We start from the raw sequence: 12,503 nt of genomic DNA, 5'->3' as shown, positions 1-12,503 counted from the left end.
ACATTCTAATATACATAATTTCCTAAATCAGGCATTGACTTCAGGGAGTACTTAAATATTCAGCTCAGTTCTCTCTTAAGTGTTCAGAATATAGTTAACAATATAATGTCCTGCATGCAGAAGGTAAAAAAGCTTCCCTCCACACCCAGAGCCACAAGCAGAGCCAGAAAATGAGGCAATAGTTGTATGAAAAACGCCCTGGCAGTTATTTTCAGCACATTTTGATAGGATTTAAAAGGAAGAAGAATCAACATTTCCTGAATGCCTGTGCACCGGGCCTTTTACTAGTATTTTAACACGGTGTAGCCATTAAAACAAATCTGAAAGTCTAGGTATTCATTATTCCTATTTCATTTTTAAGGAAATTAAGCTCAGAGCTGTGCTGAAATTAACACAGCTGTGGTGGAACTGAGACTGGAATACAATCCTGTCTTCGTTCTGTTCACACGCATGACTGAGGATCTAGGTACAAATCAATGAATGTAAGAGAGTTCAGCCCGAGTAGCCCACCATGGGTATTCTAGCATCATTCCTTCTTCAGACAGTCTTTTCAGTGCTGCAATGTAGGCATGCATTTATGAAAAGAAAATCTCTGCTGCTTCCTTAAAGGCAAGAAGGGGGCTATCAGACCAGTTTTTGCCTTCTTAGTAACAATGGGTATGTTTTCAGGATCCAACCTCTAACATGTTCACCAACTGTAAACTCCTGCATGACAGAGACCATGACTTAGACTTCTAATTCCCAATTTATACCCGGCTTAAAAGAATCTTGCCCAGAGTCAAGCCATGGCAGCTTATGTTTTCGTTGTTGAATTCTTGCTTCCTCTAAACCCTGAAGACTGAAGCCCTGAATTATTTCAATTATTTGTGAAATAAACCAGTGGTCACATGAATACAGTTATTTATTTATTTCATATAAGTAGATGAAGAAGATGTTTGGCAAATGCTCACTTTTACAATGAATTCGGTTTGGCTTATTGACTGAGTGGCAAAGGATTTGGATATGAATATTTTCAGTTGGCAGTAAGGAAGAGAAAGAATTCTCTCTATTTGTGTCTTGACATTGTGAGTTTAAGGAATGCTCTGTGCTGTTATCCCAACAGACTTACAAATCAAAATAAACAAGAAATGTGGGGTGCCTGGGTGGCTCAATTTGTTAAGCTTCTGACTTCAGCTCAGGTCGTGATCTCAAGACTCATGGGTTCAAGCCCTGCATTGGGCTCTGTGCTGACAGCTTGGAGCTTGGAGCCTGCATCAGATTCTGTGTCTCCTGCTCTCTCTCCCCTTCCCCTGCTCACACTCTTGTCTTTCCTTCAAAAATAAACAAACATTAAAAAAACAAACAAACAAGAAATGGTAGCCTACAGTCTTCAGTGGAAGACAATATTGGCAGGAAAAGAGAAGTATGTTTTCATTATCAAAAAGGTAAAATCTGTCAGTAGGAGAAAGGGGAACTCTTATTTTGAAGCTAATGTATAAAATGTTAATTTTTTATAACTTCATGAGCAAACACATTAAAATTCACTTTAACTCCATAGGAAGTTAATAAATATATGAGAAAACTAAGGTAAGTACTTCAAATGAATAACTGAGAAGTCACCTTATAAAAGGGTTTAGTAGGTAGACTCTAGAACATGGTCCCTAACTCTTGGTATTCTCATCCTCATGAAGTCTCTTCCCATGAAGTGTGGGCTAGACTTAGTGACTTGCTTTTAATGAGCAGAATGAGGTATAACTAAAAATGTACATCATAAAGGACAGTGTAGTGTCTCTTTCTCTCTCTCTCTCTCTCTCTCTCTCCCCCACTCCCTCCTTCCCTCTTTCTCTCTAAGATCATTCACTCTGGGGGAGCTAGCCATAGTAGCATGAGCAACCCTATGGTGAGGCACATGTGGAGAGGAGCTAAGGCCTCTTGCCATGTGAATGAGCTTGGAAGTGGATATTCCAGCCCCATTCAAGCCTTTAGATGACTATAGCCCCAGCTGACAGTCTGACTGCAGCCTCATGGGAGACTGAACTGGAACTACTCAGCTAAGCAGCTCCTAGATTCCTGATCTTGAGAAACTGTACAAGATAATAGATGTTCATTGTTTTAAGTCACTAAAATTTGAGGTAATTTGTTGTGCAGCAACAGATAACTAGCACAAGGAAGCAGGAGTCATAACACACACTCTATCCTGGAAAGGATAGGGCCAGGAGTTCATTTCAGCAGGAGGACGAGATAGGAATATATCACATTTAAGTAGGTCAGTTAAAAGAAGAAAATATATGCCACAGGTCTTGATAGTCAGCATGTCAAGACTGAAGGATTGGAGGGCCAGCAAAATTGGCACACTTTGGAAAACTCGGTACATAAAGGTTTAACCTCAAAGATTAGTAAAGGATGTAGGTGAATGACCTTAATTGAGGGGGGCGGGCAGCTATAGAGAAGCTGGAATTACCCCATAGACTGGGAGACTATATGACATTTGATGTGGAAGTTGTCCTAGTTATCAGAGTTTAGTCAATTAAATAGGCATGATTGCTACCCTGTAGGAGCTTATATTTCTAAAGGGAAAAGTTGACCTGGGCAAGCATATAAAAGGGTATCACTCTAAATTTTAAATGAATGTTCTTCCTCCTTACCATTCTCTCTGCCTCCATCAGGCTCAGACTCTCAGCACCTCATGCCTAGCACTTAATTGCTACCAGGTTGTTTCTTGTTCTTGAGCCTTGTCTCCTCAGCTAGACTGTAAGTTGCTTAAGGAAAGGATCATGTCTCATACAATAATCCTCCTCTAACCACAAGTTCTTACTTGAAATGTGAGTACGTGTGGACATATTTCTGTGTACCTTCTCTGAAACCACAAGAATTTTGGATCACTATATATGTATCATTTGAAATGCCACCATCTTGTCTCTAGTGACATTCAAATCTCTCTGGGTTATTTTGTTTTCCTACCCTCTTCTGCCTCTCTATGCTATTGGTTACATTCTCTCCAATTTTTGCAAAGGTGCATTTTACATTTTCTTTATATTATGGGCATTGTGATGTGGCACAAGTAATGGTGCTAGGTATTGGGAGACTATGCTGTCATTGAAAAGATAGACATGTCATTTCTGTCATTTGCTACCCATGTCATCTGTACAGTATTATTAGGGAAAAAGTAATTAAACAATAATACACATAAACAGTGACAGTTCCCAAGAACGATTAAAGATAGTACCCATGGTGTGTCATGCTATTTCCCAGTGAAGAATCCATTTTTTGATCTGACATTATGCTGTGAGTGGTATCTTGTACCAAAGAAATTTCCATAAGATTTTTCAACACAGAATGCTCTTCAGAACAGAAATATGTACTCATATAAAGGATATAGATAAAGAACACAAATGCTGGAGACACAAAAATGCAGTATCTGAAAAGTAGGCAACTAACAGTTGTCAGAGCATATTGACGGGTAGTAAGACCTTGGAAAATAACCTCTTAAACCTTGATAGCTAAAAAATTTTCATTTGAGCAAGTGGACTTATAGTGTATTTTAAAAAGACCTTCACACATATATTACATGACTCATTACAATTCTATAAAATGACTAATTCTTTCTAGTCTGTTAAGTATCCATTCAAAGTTGTTTCTTCCAAGAGTCTATCCCATGTAGTTCAATAGTCCCTTGTACTCCAGCATAATTTAGAGTAATTTAATATTTAATTGTCCATTTCCATCCAATAAATCATGGGATTTTAATGAGAGCATGGACCTGTCTTTCTTGATTAATTTTGTATCACTAGTCCCTAGCACAGTGCCTCACACATGGAAAGTGTAATGAATAAAGGAATAAATATATGGAAGTAAAAAGGGTTTTCAAAAAAAAAAAAGAACTGTTATCATATGCATTCTTTCTCTAAAAAGATAGAAAAAACATTGAAAAGAAATAAAGTCACACTGTAGGGCTGTTTAAATTTTTTTTTTTAACGTTTATTTATTTTTGAGACAGAGAGAGACAGAGCATGAACGGGGGAGGGGCAGAGAGAGAGGGAGACACAGAATCTCAAGCAGGCTCCAGGCTCTGAGCCATCAGCCCAGAGCCTGACGTGGGGCTCGAACTCGCGGACCGCGAGATCATGACCTGAGCTGAAGTCGGACACTTAACCGACTGAGCCACCCAGGTGCCCCTGTAGGGCTGTTTAAACATGTCTGGTGATAAATAATTCTCCTATGAGCACAAGATCCATTAATTACTTTTCATTCATTTCTTCATTTATTTATTACCTTCTTTCTGCATACTCAGCAACACCTTTTACCTCTCCTTTTCGGCTTCTGAAGCCTCTCTGGGGGCTGCTTTCCAGGTTGGCCCTAGCAGAAACCTGACATTCCTGGAACTCACTCTCTATCTTTTGCTTTGAAGGGTCTGATATTGAACAGTCCCAGCTTGCTCATTCATAACAGGCTGAAATATTTGAACTGCATTCTTCTAGAAACAGCAGTCATTAAAGTTGTGTGAACAAAGAAGCAACATTGCAAAGCAGGAAGATTCTTCTGTTATTGACCAGTAGAATTGGTCTTTCTCTGGAAAGGTGGATGGAGAAGAGACATAGCTTTTAAGCAGAGGAAGGCCATACAATGTTAAAGGACAAGGAGCAATAAGATATGTTGTATTTGGTACCAAATGGGTGTCACTGGTATGAGTTCAGTGAAAGAAGAGAGAATGTGGGATGGCAGGGTCAAGGATCCCTCAGTGATAAAGTGGGTCATAAGTTAACTTTGAAGATAGAAAGGCTTTAGATAAGTAATAGTGCATATGATTTGTTTACAGGAAAAAATTGAGAACAGTTTGATTGTGATAGTGGTTTGTGATCTCAACTTTGGATTCACTTGAGCTCAGTAAAATGAGAATTCATGTGATCTGTCAGTGTCCTCCGAATTCATGTGATCTGTCAATATCCTCCAGCCAAAGACCACCAGGAACACACCTGCAGTTGAAGAAGGCTAGGTTTATTGCTTCATTGCAAAGAGGGAGAACTATGCAGTACCTTAGTAAGAGGGCGTTAGAAAAGACTTACTATAGGGGCGCCTGGGTGGCTCAGTCGGTTAGGCGGCCGACTTCGGCTCAGGTCATGATCTGACGGTCCGTGAGCTCGAGCCCCGTGTCAGGCTCTGTGCTGACAGCTCAGAGCCTGGAGCCTGTTTCAGATTCTGTGTCTCCCTCTCTCTGACCCTCCCCCGTTCATGCTTTGTCTCTCTCTGTCTCAAAAATAAATAAACATTAAAAAAAAAAATTAAAAAAAAAAAAAGACTTACTATAATATTTAGGCTAATGCTAGTAATTTGGGGTGGGTTCAAGGAAACAGGGCTTTGCTCTATGTTAGATGCTGTCAAGAAGCAGGGTAATTCCATGACTGGGGATCTTAATAAGTCTTACCTAGAAGATGGAAGAAACAAAGTAATGCTATAACTGCAATTAGTAAAGAAGCAGCAATCAATCATACCATTCAGGATAGGGGGTATTTGGGCACTTTTGTGGTTTGGGCACTGCTCCTGTATTAGTCTGTGCTAACACGTGATTACAGATTGGTTATCATGGGTACCAAGTGGTCTTGTCTGATGTTGGTGTTCTGTGAAGTTGCTGGGGCTCAACAGAATACCATGGCCCTAACTGTGAAGGTCAGGGCAGCTCCTGGATGTTGGGGATTGCTTTTCCAATTTTTCATTTTTTATTTATTCATTTATTTTTTCAATATATGAAGTTTATTGTCAAATTGGTTTCCATACAACACCCAGTGCTCATCCCAAAAGGTGCCCTCCTCAATACCCATCACCCACCCTCCCCTCCCTCCCACCCCCCATCAGCCCTCAGTTTGTTCTCAGTTTTTAACAGTCTCTTATGCTTTGGCTCTCTTCCACTCTAACCTCTTTTTTTTTTTTTTCCTTCCCCTCACCCATGGGTGTCTGTTAAGTTTCTCAGGATCCACATAAGAGTGAAAACATATGGTATCTGTCTTTCTCTGTATGGCTTATTTCACTTAGCATAACACTCTCCAGTTCCATCCATGTTGCTGCAAAGGGCCATATTTCATTCTTTCTCATTGCCACGTAGTACTCCATTGTGTATATAAACCACAATTTCTTTATCCATTCATCGGTTGATGGACATTTAGGCTCTTTCCATAATTTGGCTATTGTTGAGAGTGCTGCTATAAACATTGGGGTAAAAGTGCCCCTATGCATCAGTACTCCTGTATCCCTTGGGTAAATACCTAGCAGTGCTATCGCTGGGTCATAGGGTAAGTCTATTTTTAATTTTTTGAGGAACCTCCACACTGTTTTCCAGAGTGGCTGCACCAATTTGCATTCCCACCAACAGTGCAAGAGGGTTCCCGTTTCTCCACATCCTCTCCAGCATCTATAGTCTCCTGATTTGTTCATTTTGGCCACTCTGACTGGTATGAGGTGATATCTGAGTGTGCTTTTGATTTGTATTTCCCTGATGAGGAGCGACGTTGAACATCTTTCCATGTGCCTGTTGGCCATCCGGATGTCTTCTTTAGAGAAGTGTCTATTCATGTTTTCTGCCCATTTCTTCACTGGGTTATTTGTTTTTCGGGTGTGGAGTTGGGTGAGCTCTTTATAGATTTTGGATACTAGCCCTTTGTCTGATATGTCATTTGCAAATATCTTTTCCCATTCCGTTGGGTGCGTTTTAGTTTTGTTGATTGTTTCCTTTGCTGTGCAGAAGCTTTTTATCTTCATAAGGTCCCAGTAGTTCATTTTTGCTTTTAATTCCCTTGCCTTTGGGGATGTGTCAAGTAAGACATTGCTATGGCTGAGGTCAGAGAGGTCTTTTCCTCTCCTCTAGGGTTTGGATGGTTTCCTGTCTCACATTCAGGTCTTTTATCCATTTTGAGTTTATTTTTGTGAATGGTGTGAGAAAGTGGTCTAGTTTCAATCTTCTACATGTTGCTGTCCAGTTCTCCCAGCACCATTTGTTAAAGAGACTGTCTTTTTTCCATGGGATGTTCTTCCTGCTTTGTCAAAGATGAGTTGGTCATACGTTTGTGGGTCTAGTTCTGGGTTTCTATTCTATTCCATTGGTCTATGTGTCTGTTTTTGTGCCAATACCATGCTGTCTTGATGATGACAGCTTTGTAGTAGAGGCTAAAGTCTGGGATTGTGATGCCTCCTGCTTTGGTCTTCTTGTTCAAAATTACTTTGGCTATTCGGGGCCTTTGTGGTTCCATATGAATTTTAGGATTGCTTGTTCTAGTTTCGAGAAGAATGCTGGTGCAATTTTGATTGGGATTGCATTGAATGTGTAGATAGCTTTGGGTAGTATTGTCATTTTGACAATATTTATTCTAGGTATTTTATGCTTCTTGGTGCAGTTGTGAATGGGATCAGTTTCTTTATTTGTCTTTCTGTTGCTTCATTGTTAGTGTATAAGAATGCAACTGATTTCTGTACATTGATTTCGTATCCTGAAACTTTGCTAAATTCATGCTTTTCCAATTTTTTAGATGCAGCACAAGAAACTGATTCACTGGTGGACAAGAAATCTATATTTCTAATACGACGTCTATGTGATTCTGACTGAGGGAATCTGAGGATCAAGTTTTCCTATGATGGGAAATAAGGCTGAACAAGAGGAGTGGAGGATTACAGAGATCTTTGAAAAAAACAGGCTAATAGGTTTGAACATGATTCTGCCAGCAATAGCAGCCTTTAAAGACATATGAGCAAAGGAGCAACATTACAAAGCAGGGTTCAGGAAGATTTTTCTCTTGGTAGTGAATACAGTGGTTAGATAGAGCTTACCCCCCAGCAGGGAGTAAGCAGGGAGAATAGAAGCAGACAGACAGCAGCTAGGAAACTCGTGCAAGGTCTGATCTTGACAAGATGATCAATTGGATTAAAATATTGGCAGTGGCAATGGAAAGAAATTGTTGGATATGAAAGTCATTAAATAAAAACTTTAAATTATTCACTGTGAGCCTTGGGGACAGGGACTTTTCCTGATATTCTTTGCTCCCAGGCCTGTGCCTGGAGCAGATTTTACCTCAGGGAGCACAAGTGTACACCCAGGAACTATTTAAGAACTGACTGAATTAAACAAGTAATAGGATTATATAACTGACAGGATGTGGGGGGGAAAGGAAGAAGGAAAAATCAAGAGTGATTTCAGGACAGTTTGGACGGGAAAATTATTTCAGTAAAAGAAGCATTCAGTTTGGATACTTTGAGTCTCTGTCTTGTCAAAATTAACAATATGGACTTTGAATTTGAATTCAAGAGGTAGATTAAAATAGAGTTGCAGGATGAATAAATAGGAGGACTGAAATCTTTGGAGTACATGGAATTTTTTTTAACTGTTTTTTGAAGTTTATTTATTTATTTTGAGAGCAAGAGAGCATGGGAGGGGCAGAGAGAGAGGGAAAGAGAGAATTCTAGGCAGGCTTTGCACTGTCAGCACAGAGTCCGATGTGGGGCTCGAACTCACGAACTGTGAGATCATGACCTGACCCAAAATCAAGAGCCACCAATGCACCTCTGGAGTACATGGAATTTCTAAGAGTGGGTAGATGAAAGAATGGAAATAAGAGTCAGCCTCCTTTTCTTTTGGTAAGGCAATGCTTGTTTTCTACCCTAGGGGATGAGTTAACCGTTAGGGGGAAAATACATAAATAAAATACATATATATATTTCCAGCGCATCCGTGTTTCAATCAAGCTGTGCTTTTTCATGTATTTAACTTACATATTCTATAAAAAGAATATAGTAAATGTAAATCCAAACACTTAAAGATGGGCCTAGAAAGAAAATGAAAATACAAATCTCACGTGGGAATGTGTGAGTGACAGTGTGCAGTAAGTATGGTGAAGCTTTAGTTGGCTGTTTAGGATATTTCGGCCTTCTCAAAACATGGCCTCTTGAGTAAGAGTCGCCATCTTCAATGACTGCCTTTTCATATCACAGGACAACGATCAAGAATTTAAATGAACCCATTGCTGCCAAAATGGTGGAATTTTGAGAGCACCCTCTAGAGACTAAGTAAATACAAAATAAGAGAGGAACATCCTTTGACTTGACAATTAATACTACATCCAACCACTAATGGAGTTGTTAGAAGTAAATGTATTTGAGATGGCTCTTGCCTAGCCCATTCTGGATTTTGTAAAAAACCTATTTCCAGACAGCTCACTGGAATCTTTCTTGTTAAAGTTTAACCAAAAGGTGGCGGTATTCGATACAAATGCTCAATTGTCCTCTACTATTACTGATATGTTTTGTAAAATAGATGTCTCAACATTATACATTGTGAGAATCAAGTCATTAAGAATCAGGAAATAAAATACCAGGCTTCATAGAGAAAATGTGAAATTTATAAGAAAACATCTTTAAGTAATGTGGAACATGACACAGAGCGTTAGTGTTTGTGTTTCTACCAGGAATCTTATGATACGTTCAGTATTGGAGACACAAAAATCTGAAGCAGCATTTCCATACTTGATTTGTACGTGGTCTTCTTATCATACTGCCCATCTAAACATTCTAAAATTGATTAAAATTTCTTTTTTTCTTATATAAACCTTTATTCCTCAACCTTCTCAGGGAGGCCCTCCAGTTTACCACAGCAATTAGTGTAATCTATGGGAAAAGAACACTGTCCTACATTCTAAGATACCCAGGTTTTAATTCAGATTCTATCCTAACCATAACAATGGAAGAAACAAGCATTAATTGAACACCTATAACACACTAAGCCAAGATATATGTAATCTTGGTTAAATGGTAAAGGTGACCCAATAAGGTAATTATCATTAGCCCCATTTTACAAATAGGGAAAGTGGAGGCTCAGGAAAGATATATAATCTATCCAAGGTCATTGGCTAGCAGCTAGGATATAAATATTTAAACTGACTTTGAAATCCCCAGTTCTTTCCATTATGTTAACTCCTATGACTACAAACCACTCATGTTTTTTGGTTGTTATTTGATACTATAGTTAGGGAAAAGCTACTAACAAGTTAAGAACTTTCTTCAGGATGTCGGGAAATATTTTTGTAGAAATCATTTTATTAGTTCACAGCATGAATTAGATGTGAAGTGTAGAGATCTGGAAGTGTATGTTCTCAGTGAGTACATTTTAATAATATTGGAATAAAGCTACATTGTGACATTGTTCAATGTTATACTTAAAGCTTAATATGAGGAAAGAAAGACTGAGTTACAGCATATGAGCCGTATCTGTAACTTATTTTTGTGCATTACCCACCATTATTTTTCCTACAGGCTGCATTTCCAATGCTCTATAAGAATTTTAGTTTCCCCAATATTGTGTTTTCCCAGCCCAAATCTTTGACAGTCTCAGTCAAAATTCAATTGATATTGTGGGCTGATTTTTTCCCCCTAACTTTTTATTGAAACAGTCTATTTCTCTGGAATGGTTTAAGGCTGTTCTTACCATTTCCTGCTGGGTGGGACTTTTTCTTTTTCTTTTTCTTTTTCTTTTTTTTTGCTATGCTGTTTGCTTAAACTATGAAACCATTTCAAATAGACGTGTTTTATCATCCTTTTTCCCCTTTAGAGGAACCTCCCTATAATTTAAGGTTGTTAATAACCTCACCAAAGTGACATTTCTAATATTTACTTGTTTATTTTTGTCATTAGAAACACAGAATGAGGGACAGTGGTTTGTCATCAGTACTTCTAATTCCAACCTACAATGAGTTGTTGATAGTGTGTCCCTTCAATAAAATTGTGTGTCATAAAAAGGGTATTTTAAGCATAAAAGTAAATAAGGCTAATAATTTTAAAAATACATGAGAGAAATAGCTAATATGAAATAAGGCTACTAATGTCTTAAAATATAGGTCATCCATTTAGGAGTTGAAAAACCAAACATATTCCTAAAGTTGCTTTTGGAAAGCAGAAGGCATTAGGGTTAAATTAATGAAATGAGTATTTAGGACATGTATGTTATTATCTTCCTCATCACTGTTATTATCAAGGTACGTTAGCCACAGTAAGAATGTGGCATGTGTATCCATTTACACTTCATCATTAATTAAAGCAAGTGACATGCTCTTTGGGAACTTATCAATGAAACAGAACAAAAATGACAGGGACTCTATTAAGCCAACAGATACATTAGATCGTTGAAGATGAAGGAAAGAATGGACATCCATTCCCTTTCACATGCTGTTTTAGAAAATCATTCCAGTATTTTTCCTGCTTCATTACAGGGAGTTTCTTATTTTGAAATTCCCCTGCATGGGTATCCTGACTTGTTCTTAGTAAGTTACCATTACACTAGTCCCCCCACCTCCCCATCTGTGGTTTTGGCTTTTCTCTGTTTCAGTTGCCCACGGTTACCTGGAAGCAGATGATCTTCCTTCTGACATACCATCAGAAGACCAATGTCACAACCATATATCATTCACCTCAGTTCATCTTATCAAAGTAGGCATTTTTGTCATCTCACATTATCACAGAAAGAAGGGTGAATACAGTATGAGATATTTTGACAGAGACCATATTGCATTCATGTTACTTTTATGACAGTACATTGTTATAATTGTTCTATTTTATTATTAGTTATTGTTGTTAATCTCTTACTGTGCTTAATTTATAAATGGAACTTTACCGTAGGCATGTACGTATAGGAAAGAACGTAGAATATATATAGGATTCCATACTACCTGTGGTTTCAGGCATCCATCAGGGGTCTTGGAACATGTCCCCTTCAGAAAAGAGGGACTACTTTACCTGCATTCCTAGATGAAAGCAGATTAAATCTTCTTCCATACCTCGTAATCTAACCAGCTGTCCTTATAATGTTTTCACGTTCTAGACTTGCTGGGTCAAAGAGTGTGAGAGGATCGGGCACCCTGGAAAAACAATTCACGATGCAGGTTATACTGATGTGAGAGACTGCCATCTTCTCACATCATGTAACATATAATCACCCCTTATTTACAGAAATTGTACAGAAAGTACTGAACTGGTAGTCATTAAACTAAGGTTCTAGTTCTAAGCCCATTTCTAACTTAAGAGGCCACTCTTGGAAGTCACTTGGTCTCTCTGGGTCTCAGTTCCCAACCAGTAAAATAAGAGACTGTAGAGTATATTGTCTCTAAGATGTCCTCCAGATGTGAGACTTTAACAAGACCTATAAAATCTGTATTAAATGCCAGAATCCAATTGGAATAACTTTAAATTTACTAAATAAATACTGAGCACTAGCAAGGGGTCTGCAATACACCTGTTGAGCAACATTTTGAAACTCTAAACCATGTGACCTTTACTAAAAACCAGGGCTTTGTACAATTTTCTTTATCCTACTAGCAAAGAAGCCACGCGAATGAGTAAAATTCCTAGTTACAAAACTGCTGAGAATTTTATGGAAATCATCTTCAGTAAATATGCAGTATAGCTACCTATTAGAATGATTAATATACATCCTAAATAAACATGCTAAGAGAGCTACTACTTTGAAGGAAGAAAGTAAGTCAAGTGAAAAACCATTT

General features: G+C 38.4%; 1 protein-coding gene across 2 annotated transcripts in view; it reads right to left on the bottom strand.

The window, feature by feature from the left end:
• Positions 1–11,863, bottom strand: part of EIF3E (eukaryotic translation initiation factor 3 subunit E) — a 94,462-nt gene extending 82,599 nt beyond the window's left edge. Inside the window, exon 1 of one of the 2 annotated variants that reach the window (XM_049633521.1) lies at positions 11,784–11,863. Coding sequence is in view for 1 of the 2 variants with exons in the window: in XM_049633520.1 (XP_049489477.1) it covers positions 11,743–11,781 (39 nt within the window). In the remaining variant the exon portion in view is untranslated. Of the gene's footprint in view, positions 1–11,742 lie in introns of both variants that reach the window. The other variant, XM_049633520.1, reaches the window with a different exon arrangement.
• Positions 11,864–12,503: the final 640 nt, after the last annotated feature.

The sequence above is a fragment of the Panthera uncia genome, chromosome F2 (genome assembly GCF_023721935.1).
Source record: "Panthera uncia isolate 11264 chromosome F2, Puncia_PCG_1.0, whole genome shotgun sequence".
Classification (NCBI taxonomy): domain Eukaryota; kingdom Metazoa; phylum Chordata; class Mammalia; order Carnivora; family Felidae; genus Panthera; species Panthera uncia.
The sequence above is the reverse complement of the archived record's forward strand: the minus strand, read 5'-3'. Positions and strand labels throughout refer to the sequence as shown.